Below are 16,453 nucleotides of genomic sequence, written 5' to 3'. Positions count from 1 at the left end.
GTTCTGGCCTACCAGAAATGAATAAGAATTATTTCAAAGGAATTTAATTGAATAAGGTATTTTAAATTTTTTACAAGCAAGTGTTAGTTCACACTGAAGTCATAGTGCATTATTTAGTTTTTCTAAATGTGCCCCATAGCTACTGCTTTAACTATGGAATATCTTACTTTGAAAGCTCTTATTTTTTATATTTGTGAAAGATACATATCTACGGCACACTGTGAAAACACCTTTCTGGTATTTTACAGTTCAATAGAATGACTTGATTTTTAGTTCAACACACTGTGTAACAAGTTAGGTATACCTCACTTTGCCTTGATAACTGTTTTGGCAAAGTTCATAATTTGAATTTTAGTAATAAAAGTATATTCTTTTATTTGTTGATATTGTGTTTTCCTTATAGCTCAGCTGTTTGTTTCAATCCCCATTCTTTTTTTTTTTTTTTTTTGAGACAGAGTCTCACTCTGTCGCCCAGGCTGAAGTGCAGTGATTTGATCTTGGCCCACTGCAACCTTTGCCTCCCAAGGTCAAGCGATTCTCCTGCCTTAGCCTGCTGAGTAGCTGGGACTATAGGCTCATGCCACCACACCCGGGTATTTTTTTTTTTTTTTTTTGTATTAGTAGTAGAGACGGGTTTCACCATTTTGGCCAGGCTGGTCTTGAACTCCTGACCTCAGGTGATCCACCCGTCTGCCTCCCAAAGTGCTGGGATTACATGCATGAGCCACGGTACCTGGCCTCAAGCCCCAATTTTTTTTTTTTTTTTTTTTTTTAGATGGAGTTTCACTCTTGTTGTCCAGGCTGGAGTGCAGTGCCGTGATCTCTGCTCACTGCAACCTCTGCCTCCCAGGTTCAAGCGATTCTCCTGCCTCAGCCTCCCGAGTAGCTGGGGTTACAGGTGCCTGCTGCCACGCCCAGCTATTTTTTTGTATTCTCAGTAGAGATGGGGTTTCACCATGTTGACCAGGCTGGTCTGAAGCTCCTGACCTCAGGTGATCCATCTGCCTCAGCCTCCCAAAGTGCTGGGTTTACAAGTGTGAGCCACTGCACGACCTCAAGCCCCATTCTTAACTTTGCTAATAGGATGATTTTTTAAAAAAGATCTCTGGGGAAAACTACTTCAGGGTCTGTGGTGATGGTTCTTTTTTGTAATACAATAAATTTGATTGAATTTTGTTTTGAAAGCTGTTATCTGTGAATTGTTATTTAAAATTCACTATTTTAACTATAATTGTCTTGACTACACTTTTGTTAATAACTTAAGATTTTAATATGTTAAATATCTTTTCCCCTTTTTAGGAATGGCTGATGGCAAGCATTGTACTTTTCCACATCTGCCTGGCAAAACCTTTGTCTATAATGCTTCTGAAGATAGACTGGAATTGTGTGTGGATGCTGCAGGACATTTCCCCATTGGTCCTGATGTTGAAGATTTAGTTAAAGAGGCTGTAAGTCAGGTTCGAGCAGAGGCTACTACAAGAAGTAGGGAATCAAGTCCCTCACATGGGCTATTAAAACTAGGTAGTGGTGGAGTAGTAAAAAAGAAATCTGAGCAACTTCATAACGTAACTGCCTTTCAGGGAAAAGGGCATTCTTTAGGAACTGCATCTGGTAACCCACACCTTGATCCAAGAGCTAGGGAAACTTCAGTTGTAAGAAAGCATAACACAGGGACAGACTTTAGTAATAGTTCCACTAAAACAGAGCCTTCTGTATTCACAGCTTCCTCTAGTAATAGTGAGCTTATTCGAATAGCTCCTGGAGTAGTAACAATGAGAGACGGCAGGCAGCTTGATCCTGATTTGGTTGAGGCCCAGCGAAAAAAATTGCAGGAAATGGTTTCTTCTATTCAGGCTTCAATGGACAGGCACTTGCGGGATCAAAGTACAGAGCAGTCACCATCTGATCTTCCTCAAAGGAAAATAGAAGTTGTGAGTTCTTCTGCAAAGTCTGGGAGTCTTCAGACTGGCTTGCCTGAATCTTTTCCTTTAACTGGTGGTACTGAAAATTTGAATACAGAAACAACTGATGGCTGTGTAGCAGATGCACTGGGAGCAGCCTTTGCCACAAGGTCAAAAGCACAAAGGGGAAATTCCGTGGAGGAGCTTGAAGAGATGGATAGTCAAGATGCTGAGATGACTAACACAACTGAGCCAATGGATCACTCTTGATTTAATTAGAGGCTAATAAAGGCAGAATGTTTATTGTGAATATGTAATATTTGTTGGCTGGGCCACGTAACTTGATTAGTCATTAAAAATCTTGTACGTATGTAATTCAAAGATTATATCTTGTTATTCAGTGCATGATAGCAAGTGTGTGATTGGCCATAGCTTTTAATATACTGCTGCCCAGGCTGGCTCTGAATTTCTATAAATTAGCTATTAGATCTGCTGAGATGACTTTCTTCCATGTATGTGGTTCATTGGAAGTTCTTTGTAATTTTAATTCCACAAAAGTGTTAATGTTTCCAACAAGAAAATTGTCTTACTAAATATGTTTGATTTCTGAAAAGGCTAGAAATGGAGGGGAAATGAGATTTTGCTAATGTTGATGTCATCAAGGTAACCATCTCACATACTAGTGTCAAAAGGTTTACGTAAACTTGAATTTTATCTGGACTAAATTGTATCTTAAAATTCATACAATTATTTATTAGACAGTGGGATGCAAGTGTTTCCATGAACGTAAACACATTCATAGAGATTTCTTGGCGAAAATGTCTTGAGAATAGAATGTAATGATATAACATTTTGCTGATTTGTGCAAGGTTGGGGAAAAATCTCTTCTAGATTGATGAGGTCAATGTGATTCAGTTGTGTTGCTGTCTGAGTCAACACAGCCAATTGTGTGTGTGCGTTATTAATATGTTACCATTATTTTTGATTCCTGGCTTGGTCAAGAACCACCTGATTTTTTTTTTTTTTTTAATCTTGCAGAAAAGTTGATTGCAAAGTGTGGTAGAAAAAGAAATAATGGTAGCAGTAGAGAATTTATAAATAAGAGTTTATCTTTATGAATGAGTTAATTGTTCTACAATTTTGATCAGTGGTATTTAAGCCTGTATATGCTAAGTGTATTTACGCCCCTTTGAGCCAAAATGTTTTCTTTTCTTTTTTTCTTAGAATCCATAAGTTTCTGTATTTGTTGGCTTCACTTGGGTTTAGATGCAAATTTTACTGCATCACACCCTGATCAGCTGGGTGTTTGCTTAGTGTATTCATCAAATCTTTAGTGCCAGTTTCCTTGAGAAGCAGCTTTCATGCTTATTCCTTAAAAACAACAAAAGAGTGTTTATCCTGAGATTGGTATTGCACTATTTTATTTTATTCTGCAAATCTGTATTCTGAAATGTACATTTCAACCCATATTTTTCCTCTGTTCACTGAAATTAAGTTGAATTTGAATGGCTGAAAGACAAAATGTATGTTAATACAATCTCTTACCTAGAGCATTCAAAGCCTGGCTGTCTCTGTTTGCACATGTAACAGATGCAGAACTGTGTTTGTAATTCTAAGAAAATGTATGTCAGAAAGTATTTTATCAGATGTTTAAAAATCTCTGCCTGTTGATTCATAAGGGATATAGACAGTACTTTAACTTGTGTTTCCAGATAAGGCAGATTTTGGTCATCTTTCTGTGAAAGTATCTCTAACTGAACCCACTTCTTAAACTACTCTATTTTAAATAAGGAAAGAATGGAGAATCTAGACATTTTACAGGTGTATCTGAACAAAATATATATTTGGGTTAGTTTTTGTCACATTATCACGTTTTGTCTTCATATTTTATCTTCATCCTAAATTTTCTTTCAAGCATCTTCTCCCTATCAAAACAGCAGGAAATTTTTAAACTTTTATATTGTACACTATTTTTGCATAAAATAAGAGCTGTAGCTACCAAATACTATTCACTACTTAGTAAAGGTGGCTTCTGTGTATTAAACTACAAATTACAAATATCACTTCACTAACCACTATAATTATTTTTGGCTCTTTCAGCCACTGGAACTTTTTTGGGGGGGATTTAAATACAGGAAAACTGTTTAATCAAAAAATGCACTGCTTTCATGTAAAATGATATAATCATCTGTAACAAATATTTTCTTCATTGATAACTGACAGATCTCTCATAGCATTAACATAAAATATCAGAAACAAACTTTATCTCCCTATTCTTACATTTAGTGCAAATTAGAATGCGTATGTGAATGTTAGAAGATGGACTTAATCTCTGACAACTTTATTTCTCTAGCTACAGCAATGCTATTTAAAAGCCAGTTAGGTATGAATAGTACAATAACAGTTTGGGTTCTCCCTTGATAAATGAATAAAAGGCTCAATTCTGATAAGTGATCAAATTTCTTGAAATTATTTCAAATCAGCTGAAAATTTGGTGGGGGTGATTGATGGTTTTTGAGAAGTAGGCCAGGTATCCTCACAAAAAAGTTTTAGAATAGGGTTTCTTTAAGTTTTTAAATATCATCCTTTGTCTTTCCATATGGTTTTCATAACCAAATACATTACTGTAGAATGGTTATTTTTCTAGTACTGCCATTTGTGATATAGCCACATCTTGGAGTGCAAGCTAGACATCTCAGGTAAAAAAAAATTTTTTTTAGCCCTAGATGTAAGATTATAACTAAAATGCATTCCTGCAATTCTGTTTGCAGTGCTTCACTAAACACTGAAATAAAGTTGTAAATTTTTTCTTCAATAATCCATTCTATAGTTAATCATACCAAATTTAAGTTGATGACCTAAAGTCCAGGTAGTGTTGAAGATAGTATATATCTAGAATACTGGTAGTGAGAAATTGGTGTAAGTTGAAGAAAACAAGATGCTGCCATATATTAAAATAGAATATAATTAACTCCATGAGAATGGTTACTCAGGAACTAGTTAAAGAGCAAACCCATTTCTCCCGCTTCACTCTGTTTCAGATATTTTATTGGAAAATGTTAGGGTAGAGGCCTGAGAAAGTTAGCAAATACTAACTTTTTTTGACTGATACTGGCTCTGTGTCTTCCAGTGATTTTTAGTTTGGTTTTTACAGTCAAGCCTACTGCTTGCAATTAAGATATCAATCTGAAATGCATCCATAATTCCTGGCCACAGGTCCTTAATGCCATTATTTTTAAGTATCTTCATTGGAGATGAACACTGACTTTTGCATATGGTCTCTTACCTCAGGGAAGATCACTTGCTAGCAACTCATACTACTAATGACAGGTTTTTGAGAATTGTACTGACATCACATGTTAGCTACTAAATGCAAAATGTATAAAAGTATTGTTTTATGTAGTTACCTACCAATACTATCTGCTACTGAATAACTCTCTAAATATGTAGACCTCACTAATAACCTTTAGGTAAAAAATTTACTTCTGTCATTAATTACACTTCAACTGGTCAATATAGTGACAGCATAAAGTTTATTTCAGAATATCAATACAGTTTTGTCTTCATTTTTCAATAGTAATTTCAATTGGTCCATACTTAAAATACTGCAGCACAGATTTTGAGTTTTACGGTTCTCAAAGCAAGGTTTCCATCTTAAGCTTTTTATAAAAACAAAGCCTTTGCAAAACTGGATTAAATTCCACTTAATGTGAATTAAAAATGACCATTTATAATAATAATAGTGAACGCCATATTCTAAGTCGAGTAAATGTATCCTACCATTCAAGGTTATCATATAATTTAACAAAATTGTACAATCTTAAGGCTCTTCACAGTATAAATTAATTTTTCAAACCAGAGCTGTTCACATGAAAATATTGCTTAGTAGAATGTATATTTAAGAAATAAAATAACAGGGGAACTATATCACCAATGTAAGTTATAGAGTTAATTACAAGTTCTACCATTCTTGATAATTCTTTGAGATGCTAAGTGTTTCAGTTAATATTTAATGATACCTAAATCGTGGGAATTTTAATGTTTGTTCCAAAATAGCAGAAATTGTAAAAATTGTGAATTATTGGAGAAAATGCCATTACTTGTATATCTGACATTTAATTTTTTAATTATGGAGACTACATGCTTTTGTAGTATAATATTAATGATTATTCTCTTGTAAAAGAAAAGGAAAAATTAGTAAAGAAAAAAGTTTTAGTTGATGTTACCTGCTTGTGAGTATCAATTACTTAGTTTTTAAAAGTTTAAGGTGTTGCATACTTTTCTTTAGAATGCAGAAATCTCGTCCTGAGCCCTTATGCCTGTGGTAGAGCAATAAAATAATGAAAAGGTTATCAGTATTTCCAGGCTTATTTGACTTAAGAATTAGTGCCAAGAACTGGAAAGTCTACTTTTTGGAGGGAAACGATATTTAGAATTTGTAAACATAAGCAGTAATAGTGTAAATATTTAGAAAAATAGCAAGTGCTTTAACTGCTCAATAAAATAGTATAGATGTTATGTCACCCTTAAGGCACTGGCTGTTGCCCATTATTTTCTGATTTCGTGATTGCTGTATATATTACATTTGAGTAATGAATAATTGGTAATAGTGTATTATAGTGTTCTACAACATACCTTACTGTACAGTATTTGGGGTTTTCTTTTATATCAGTAATAAAACTATAAGTTAATACTGATTTTCCCCTGAAATTCTCCACATTAGTTTTTAAAGGTAATTTTATATTCTTTAGTTTCCTGGAATTACAATGCATGAACATATAATTCAGTTTTATAAAGAAATTCTTAAAGTTTTCTTGTTGAACTTAAGTGAGTTATCATACAGGAATAGTAATTTTTCCCCTTAATGTAGATTTCATTGCTAGATGAAATGGACCCAGTGAAAAAAGAGTGCACAATTTTTTTTTTTTAAACAGGTCTCACTCCGCTGCCCAGGCTGGATTGCTGTGGCACGATCAGGGCTCACTGCAGCCTCAACCTCCTGGGCTCAAGTGATCCTCCCACCTCAGCCTCCTGAATAGCTGAGACTACAGGCATGTGCCACCACACCTGGCCAATTTTTGTATTTTTTGTAGAGACAGGGTTTTGCCATGTTGCCCAGGCCAGTCTTGAACTCCTGAGCTCAAATGATCTGCCCTCCTCTGCCTCCCTAAGTGCTGGGATTACAGGCGTGAGCCACTGCACCCAGCCAGCAAAATTTCTTTAGACATATTACATAATTGGGCCATAATGCTTACTGAATATTCAAAAATAAAGGCAAATTCTAATAGAGAACTTGATTTTGTGGTGGTTTAAAAAAATACTGGTTAGTGATAAATGAAAGGAATTACAGATAATAGTACTAAATAACATTTGTGTAGCTTAGCAGTCAACACATACTTACTTTTAAGTTTTACTGTATATGCGTAATATACATTTTATTAGATCATTTAACTCAGTAATTTAGAGTCTAGCCTTAGACACCAGACTTTCTAGGTCTGAGTCCTGGTACGCTGCTTTCTGTGACTTCTCTGTGCATTCCTCTGTGAGAGGATGATAATCACATCTGCTCCTAGGGTGGCTGTATTAAATGAGTTAACACGTATCTGATGATTAGAAGAGTGCCTGACACATAGTAAATATTCGCTATTGTTATATGTTAATGTAATATGGTAGAGTTCAGTTGCCATTAAGTGGGATAAATCTTCACAGGGCACACATTATTTAAGTAATTTGTTACATTAAAACTTATTTTACTTGTACATAATTGACTAAAAAATGGATGGTTGTACATTCAAACATTTATGCAAGGGCTTTATGACCATGTGCAGCACTGAGAATCTCATGAACCGACAGTGTGCTCTGTGACCCAAGGCAAGTCTTGGAGCCTTTCAAGGCCTCCATTTCTTCTGTAACCTTGTGTTTTCATAATTGTTAACCTTTTGTTCTGCCTACCATTGTCGTCATAGTCTCACTTGCAGAGGGCATAGTGCTGATGGGACAAGTGACATGGGTATGAGCCCCATGTAAACTAAACATAATTACCTTTCCTTTAGGTGTTGACTACAGTTATCCCAAACTTGGACTTGAGGTCTTGTATATGCATGCCATTGGTCACATACCATCAGAATAGAATTCTCAAAAACTCTTTAGTGAGTAAGATAAACATCCTACTTATAACAGCTCATTATGGATTTTATTTTTATTGTCTGGCTCTTTCAGACCCCAGTAACTGCAATTCTGACTTAATAATCGATTGTTTCTAATCATTAAAAATGTATATAGAAAAACTGAAGTAAGTCTTTAATTGATTTTCTGAACTGTATATGATACACTGAGGTGAAAAACATATGGGCTCTTCAAATTTGCACACTCCTTAGAAGTAAACCTGTCTTTGGCCCATTTGTCATACCACATAAATTATTTGAAAAACAGATACATTATGTAGGAATTGGGGGGGGGATTATCCCTGTTTGTTCTATTTATAGAAACAGGTATAGTCCGAAGTCTACCTATAAAATGATGACATTTTTATATTTGATTGATGGAATCAGTATTTTATTTTTTATTTTCTGTTCTTTTTTGAGACTGAGTCTCACTCTGCTGCCCAGGCTGGAGTGCAGTGGCACCATCTTAGCTCACTGCAACCTCTGCCTCCCAGATTCAAGCAATTCTCCTGCCTCAGCCTCCCGAGTAGCTGGGATTACAGGCGCCTGCCACCATGCCTGGCTAATTTTTGTATTAGTAGAAACGGGGTCTCTACTAAATAGAGGGGTTATTCATTATTTTAAACAAGTACTGATCAAATGCCTGTTTTAAAAACCTGGGAAACAGTTCCAAATGAGACAAATTCCATGTGTCCTTAGAGCTTACATCCCAAAGATGGAGATGATCACAAAACACATTGGTAATAGCTAACGTTTAGTGACTCTTTTCCTTATATCTGGGCAATAGGCTGAACACTACATGCAATAATTAAATTAACCGTCAAAACCCTTCGTGGTTGGGTACTATCATTATCATCTTTTAGGAAACAAGTTGATTAGTTGGTTTACCTAAAGTCCTGGAGTTAGGTGGCAGAGCTAAGATTTAAATCCAGATGTTTAAGACTCCAGGGTCTATGCTCTTAACTTTAATGCTACATTTGTAATTTAGCAAAGGAATAAAATTTGGTGGTCACATAAGTCTTTACATTTATTGTTCAATCTAGCTTGTTTTCAGATACACCAACATGGTTTTAATTGATTTCAGTGTATAGAGTATCTGGCTTTTTTAAATTTTTTTTTTTTTTTTTTTTAAAGAGATGGTCTCACTCTGCTGTGCAGGCTGGAGTGCCCAGTGGTGGCATCATAGCTCACTGCAATCTCAAACTCCTGGGCTCAAGTGATCCTGCTGTCTCAGCCTTCCAAATAGCTGGGACTACAGATGTGTGTCACCTCACCTGGCTAATTTATTTTTTGTAGAGAAAGGGTTCCCCTATGTTGCTCAGGTTAGTCTCAAATCCCAGAAGTGCTGGTATTACAGGCATGAGCAACAGCTTTAATTTCACTTCCTACTAGTTCCCTTCCTGGACCCTAGTCCTCTATCCCAAGTTCTTCCTTCCTTGAATTTGTTTTCTTGCCTCCTGTAAATTTGGAGGTGCTTTAAGGAAGAGTTTCAGAATTTCTTACATGACTAACCTGGGTACATTTGAGAATCACTGGTTAAAGTCCAGTTTTTCAAGGACCTAAAATAATTCTTGTTTACTAAGTGTGTCTGCTGCTTTGGAGGGGAGGTTTCCCAAAGGTGATGTTTCTCAAAAAATAGTTCATGGGCTATATGCATCTCACCTAGAAAATTTATTTCTATGGAATCATGTGTCAGGTACTTTGCTAAACATAAGGAATGATAAACTGAAAAAGACACTTCCTGCCTTCATTACACTTACATTTTTAGTGAGAGAGAGAGATACATTTAAACAAGCAAGTAACTGTACATATTGGGGGAGCATTGGGTGGCGTGGGATTATGCTGCAAGAGGAATTAACCTGACCTGTGAAATGGTTAGGGAATGCTTCCTGAGAGGTGATGTACCATCTGAAACCTAAATAATTGATAGGATACTTAAAAATCAAATTGGCCAGCCAGGCGCAGTGGCTCATGTCTGTAATCCCAGCACTTTGGGAGGCCAAGGCCAGCAGATCGCAAAGTCAGGAGTTCGAGACCAGCCTGGTCAACTTAGTGAAACTCAGTCTCTACTAAAAATACAAAAATTAGCCAGGCATGGTGGCATGCATCTGTACTCCCAGCTACTCGAGAGACTGAGACAGGAGAATTGCTTGAACCCGGAAGGCGGAAGTTGTGGTGAGCCAAGATGGCGCCACTGCACTCCGGTCTTGGCAGTAAAGCAAGACTCCGTCTCAAAAAAAAAAAAAAAAAAAAAAAAAATCAAACTGGCCAGGGATGGAGGATCATGCCCAGTGCATGGGGAAGCAGAGATGGGAGGATCACTTGAGGCCAGGAATTCAAGACCAGCCTGGGCAACATAGCGAGACCCCAACACTATTGAAAAAAAATTAGCTGGGTGCGGTGGTGCATGCCTGTAGTCCCAGCTACTCAGGAGGCTGGGGAAGTTTATAAGTGAGCTATGATTGTGTCACGGCACTCAGCCTGGGCAACAGAGTGAGTCCCTGTTTCTTAAAAATAAATTGGCAAGACTCAGTATCTCCAAAAATATTTTACTAACTAGGTCAGTCTATCAAACAAAATTAAATGGGATGCTTATGTTTGCCATACTTTAGACTCCAGATCTTTCCTATAAGGGGGCAGTGAGCCAGCTGAATAGAAAAGGATGAGGAACTTTGAGAAAACTGTTGAAAATAGGGTTGCTAGAGAAAAAGAAAAACCTTTAGCAAGGAATGAGATTCTGCACTGAGTATACAAAAGTAACATACATAAGCTTCTCCTTTGAAATGAAAAGCTGTCTTTGTAATATGACCAATGTAAATTAGATACATAGATGAATAACACAAATGTAAGCAAAACAGTGAAGCCAGAATCAAATTAGGGATTAGAAGCCCTCAGTTATTCTGATTTCTTTCAACATTAGCAGGACTATAGAAAGATTAGTTTCTTTATTTTATTTTATTTTTTTTTTTTGAGGCTGAGTCTTGCCCTATCACCCAGGTCGGGGTGCAGTGGTGCGATCTCGGCTCACCGCAACCTCTGCCTCCCGGGTTCAAGTGATTCTCGTCCCTCAGCCTCCCAGGTAGCTGGGACTACAGGTACATGCCACCACGCCCAGCTAATTTTTGTATTTTTAGTGGAGACAGGGTTTCACCATGTTGCCCAGGCTGGTCTCGAACTCATGACCTCAAGTGATCCACCCACCTCGGCCTCCCAAAGTACTGGATTACAGGCATGAGCCACAGCACCCAGCCTTTTTCTTTCTTTTTTTTAGACGGAGTCTTGCTCTGTCTCCCAGGCTGGAGTGCGGTGGCGCGATCTCTGCTCACTGCAAGCTCCACCTCCCGGGTTCATGCCATTCTCCTGCCTCAGCCTCCCGAGTAATTGGGTCTACAGGCGCCCGACACCAGGCCTGGCTAATTTTTTGTATTTTTTAGTAGAGACGGGGTTTCACCGTGTTAGCCAGGATGGTCTCGATCTCCAACCTCCTGATCCGCCCGCCTCGACCTCCCAAAGTGCTGGGATTACAGGCGTGAGCCACTGCGCCTGGCATTTTTATTTTTTTTGGACGGAGTCTCACTTTGTTGCCCAGGCTGGAGTGCTGCGGATGATCTTTGTTCATGGGTTCAAGTGATTCTTGTGCCTCAGCCTCTCAAGAAGCTGGGACTACAGTCGTACACCAACCACTTTTGGCTAATTTTTGTATTTTTTGTAGAGATGGGGGTCTCTCCATGTTGCCCAGGCTGGTCTCGAACTCCTGAACTCAAGCAATCCACCCACCTCGGCTCCCAAAGTGCTGGGATTACAGGCACAAATCATGGTGCCCGACCTAGAAAGATTAGTTTCAGTTCTTCCTATAGCTTCTCACAGCCTATACCAGTATCTGTCACCTCTGTTTCCGTTAAGCAGTGGGACTGCCTAAGCGTCTAGTAATCAACTGCCTATCTTAAATTGTGCTTACAGTATTCCATTTCAATTTAGGATTATCATTACGTGATCTTTCTTATGGCAGGTGATTTGGCTCTTTTCTAAACGTTAGAATGTTATTAAATTTATGTTTAGTACATGGGGTAATTAGGAAAATTACTATCTGGAAAAGTTCTCATTGAAATAGGCTTTAATTTTTTCCCATTTAAAACTTATTCTCAGCCGGGCACGGTGGCTCACGCCTGTAATCCCAGCACTTTGGGAGGCCAAGGCCGGCAGATCACGAGGTCAGGAGATCGAGACCAGCCTGGCTAACACGGTGCAACCCTGTCTCTACTAAAAATACAAAATATTAGCCGGGCGAGGTGGTGGACGCCTGTAGTCCCAGCTGCTCGGGAGGCTGAGGCAGGAGAATGGCGTGAACTCAGGAGGCGGAGCTTGCAGTGAGCCGAGATGCGCCACTGCACTCCGGCCTGGCGACATAGCAAGACTCCATCTCAAAAACAAAACAAAACAAAACAACCAAACAAAAACTTATTCTCAAAGGAATACATGTACATGGCTAAAATAATTCAAAACTATAGAAGGCACCCAGTTCTCCCATCCCAATTGCTAAATCAACTGTTCTATCTTTGGTGGTTACCTCCACAACTTAAATAAGATATCAGAGGTACAATCTCTTGATTTGTCGACTTTAGACAGTATTTTATTCCTCCATTGTGAAAAATACTAGTTCCCTTGCCCTTTTTAGGTTTCTCTATAACTTTAAATAATATAGTTAGGTCTCTGTTTATTAATCCATTAATTTCAAACATTATCTCTTGACTCTCCCTATGAATAATGAGGAAATTAGCATTTTTACACTTTCTGAAATCCCTTATCTTCTCATTCTACTTCCTAATTTTTTAAATCAACTATCCTATTTATTACTTTTACATACAACTATCCTATTTATTACATTTACAACCTTTGTCAAGGTTGATGGGATTCAAGTTATGTTCTTTTAGCCATAAGTGCCTTTTTAAAAGTCTATAGTTTAATTAAGCAAATAAATAGCCAAGGTGGTCCCAAATATTAAAATGAAAAGGGTTTCATTTTCCCTAGAATAATTAAAAAAATAATAAAATGAAAAGGGTTTTTTTTTCCCCCCCCCGGGACACCAATTAGAAGTTGGAGTTTTTTCAAGGCAAACATTGTAATTGTTTTTTCACCTATTTCTTCACCCAGTGAAATCAAGGCAGTCATTATAATTTAATTTATTTGGAGAACAAGCTTCTTGTTTTTGCCTGGGTATAAATTCATTAGCAGTTATTCCACAAGAAGAAAGTAGGAATAGATTGTGGACAAGATTAACAGACACTTCAACTATCTTGTTTTATGTCCCACTATTCACTTTTTTTTTTTTTTTTTTGAGACGAGTCTTGCCCAGTTACCCAGGTTGGAGTGCAGTGGCATGATCTCGGCTCACTGCAACCTCTGCCTCCCGGATTCAAGCAATTCTCCCTGCCTCCGCCTCCAAGGAGCTGGGATTACAGGCGCATGCCACCACACCTGGCTAATTTTTGGCATTTTATTTGCGAATTGTTTTATCTCTACAAATTCAGTTTGGAAATATGATAAATATATTTGTATTTTTATTATGTAAATAATAAAAAATACGTAATTCATTTTCTACTCTAAATCTTTAAATTGCTTCCCCAGGAATATGCACCATCCACACAGCTGTCCCTACTGCTTCCCATCCTCCTGTAACGAAAGGACAATACTCCAGGATTTGCTTATGCTGGTTTGAAAAGCCCTGGTTAATACAGTACCTAGAAGACTATACTTCTTTTTTTTTTTTTTTTTTTAAAGAGATGAGATCTTACTCTTTAACCTACTCTTACCCTCTGCAACCTCTGCCTCCTAGGTTCAAGCAATTCTCCTGCCTCAGGCTCCCGAGTAGATGGGACTACAGGCACGTGCCACCACGCCCGGATAATTTTTTGTATTTTCAGTAGAGAGAGGGTTTCATAGTGTTAGCCAGGATGGTCTCAATCTCCTAACCTTGTGATCCGCCCGCCTCAGCCTCCTGAAGTGATGGGATTACACATGTGAGCCACCCCACTTTCACCCAGGCTGGAGTGCAGTGGTGTGATTATAGCTCACTGCAGCCTCAAATGCCTGGGTTCAAGGGATCCTTCCGCCTCAGCCTCCCCAGTAGCTAGAACTAGAGGGGTGCCACCAGGCCCAGCTATTTTTTTTTTTTTTTTTTTAATTCTAGAATGAGTAGGCACGGTGGCTCACACCTGTAATCCCAGCACTTTGGGAGGCCCAGGCAGGCGGATTGCCTGAGCTCAGGAGCTTCAGACCAGCCTGGGCAACATGTAAAAATACCAAAACAAAACAAAACAAAAAATTAGCCAGGCGTGGTGGTGTGGACCTGTAATCCCAGCTACTCCGGAGGCTGAGGCAGGAGAATCACTTGAATCCGGGAGGTGGAGGTTTCAGTGAGCCAAGATCGCACCACGGCACTCCAGCCTGGGTGACAGAGTGAACTCTGTCTCCAAAAAAATCAATCAATCAGTCAATCCAATCAATCCTAGAAGGAAATAGCTCCAAAAAATAAAAGTGCTTGGACAGAAATGATGAAACTATGTATTCAATCTGAAAACAAAACTCAGGTTCAGAACTCTATCTTGGATAGAGAAATGTTTGCTCCATTCTCTGTCCCCTCACCACCAATATTTTTGCTAATCTTCAGTCTACATTTAGGGTGCTATTTTAAATTTGATGGAAATTATAAATAGAAATCACACTGTCTAACATAAGCAGTTATAGAATTCTTAGTTTGGCTTTTAAAGTTAAAAATAAGAGCACTTGAACTGCATGGGAAGAAAAATTGTAAAGAGAAAAAAATGTTTTAAAGTGTCCCTACTTAAACCCAAGACCCCTTGCTCTACACTTTTGTGGTAGAGAAAATAATGATTTCTCAAAAGTGTCCATGTCCTAATACCCAGAACCTGTGAATATATTACCTTCCATGGCAAAAGGGACTTTACAGATGTGATTAAGGATTTCGACATGGAGGGATTAACCTGGATTATCCAGGTGGGCCCAGTGTAATCACAAGAATACTTACGAATGGAAGAGGCAGACAGGAGAGTCAGAGAAAGATCTGAAGGTGCTACACCACTGGCTTTGAAAATAGAGGAAGGGGTGGTGAGCCAAGGAGTGCACAGTGCCTTTAGGATCTGGCAAAAACAAGGAAACAAATTCTCCTCTAGAACTTCCAGAAAACGAAAACAGCCCTCCTGACACCTTGATTTTAGCGCAATGAAATCCTTTTTGTACTTCTGGCCTCCAGAACCTTAGGGTAATGTTTGTATTTTATTTTATTTTTTTTGAGACGGAGTCTCACTGTGTTGCCCAGGCTGGAGTGCAGTGGCGGGATCTCGGCTCACTGCAAGCTCCGCCTCCCGGGTTCCCGCCATTCTCCTGCCTCAGCCTCCCGAGTAGCTGGGACTACAGGCGCCCGCCACCTCGCCCGGCTGGTTTTTTGTATTTCTTAGTAGAGACGGGGTTTCACCGTGTTAGCCAGGATGGTCTCGATCTCCTGACCTCGTGATCCGCCCGTCTCGGCCTCCCAAACTGCTGGGATTACAGGCTTGAGTCACCGCGCCCGGCCTGTATTTTATTATTTTTTTTGAGATGGAGTCTCACTCTGTCACCCAGAGTGAGTGCAGTGACACGCTCTCAGCTCACTGCAACCTCTGCCTCCCGGGTTCAAGCGATTCTCCTGCCTCAGCCTCCCAAGTAGATGGGACTACAGGCATGTGCCACCACACCTGGATAATTTTTTTGTATTTTCAGTAGAGAGAGGGTTTCATCGTGTTAGCCAGAATGGTCTCGATCTCCCGACCTCGTGATCTGCCCGCCTCGGCCTCGCAAAGTGCTGGGATTACACCTGTGAGCCACTGCTCCCGGCCATGTTTGTATTGCTTTAAGCCACTACATTTGTGGTAATTTGTTACAGCAGCAATAGGAAACTGATACACCTTTGCTGAAATTTTCAACATTTTTGGCCTGTAATAATAAAAGTAATGTTTCCTTCAAAAAGTAATTTTCCATAATGTTCAAACTCTAGTCCTCATTTACAAGTAAGCCTACTAACCGAGGGTTCAAAATGAAGGATAGGAACTCCAAGTTAGGGAAGAGGGTATTCAGGGCATTAAAATGATAACTTACCAGCATGCCACAAAATCCTCAAAGCAGGGTTATTACTAATTGGTGGGAAACATGACATCCACCAAGATATGAGTATGTGTGCTTCTCTTAAATTCTGATCTTTCTACCTCCACTCTAAATGTTATCACCTTCTACTTTAACAGATATAATAATCTATCTTGTCTTTTTCCAGCCTCTCCTTCTCTACTGGCCTGGCATGTCCAGGCATTACTAATGGGCACAGTGAATTTTTGAAAG

General features: G+C 38.7%; 1 protein-coding gene across 1 annotated transcript in view; it reads left to right on the top strand.

Moving 5' to 3' along the window:
- The window catches only part of VCPIP1 (valosin containing protein interacting protein 1), a 41,002-nt gene extending 32,809 nt beyond the window's left edge, over positions 1–8,193 (top strand). The window contains exon 3 of the mRNA XM_005563455.5: positions 1,300–8,193. Coding sequence (XP_005563512.1) covers positions 1,300–2,171 — 872 coding nt within the window. The 3' untranslated portion in view covers positions 2,172–8,193. The remainder of the gene's footprint in view (positions 1–1,299) is intronic.
- The last annotated feature ends 8,260 nt before the right edge of the window (positions 8,194–16,453 follow it).

Source organism: Macaca fascicularis, chromosome 8 (genome assembly GCF_037993035.2).
Source record: "Macaca fascicularis isolate 582-1 chromosome 8, T2T-MFA8v1.1".
Taxonomy (NCBI): Eukaryota; Metazoa; Chordata; class Mammalia; order Primates; family Cercopithecidae; genus Macaca; species Macaca fascicularis.
The sequence above is the reverse complement of the archived record's forward strand: the minus strand, read 5'-3'. Positions and strand labels throughout refer to the sequence as shown.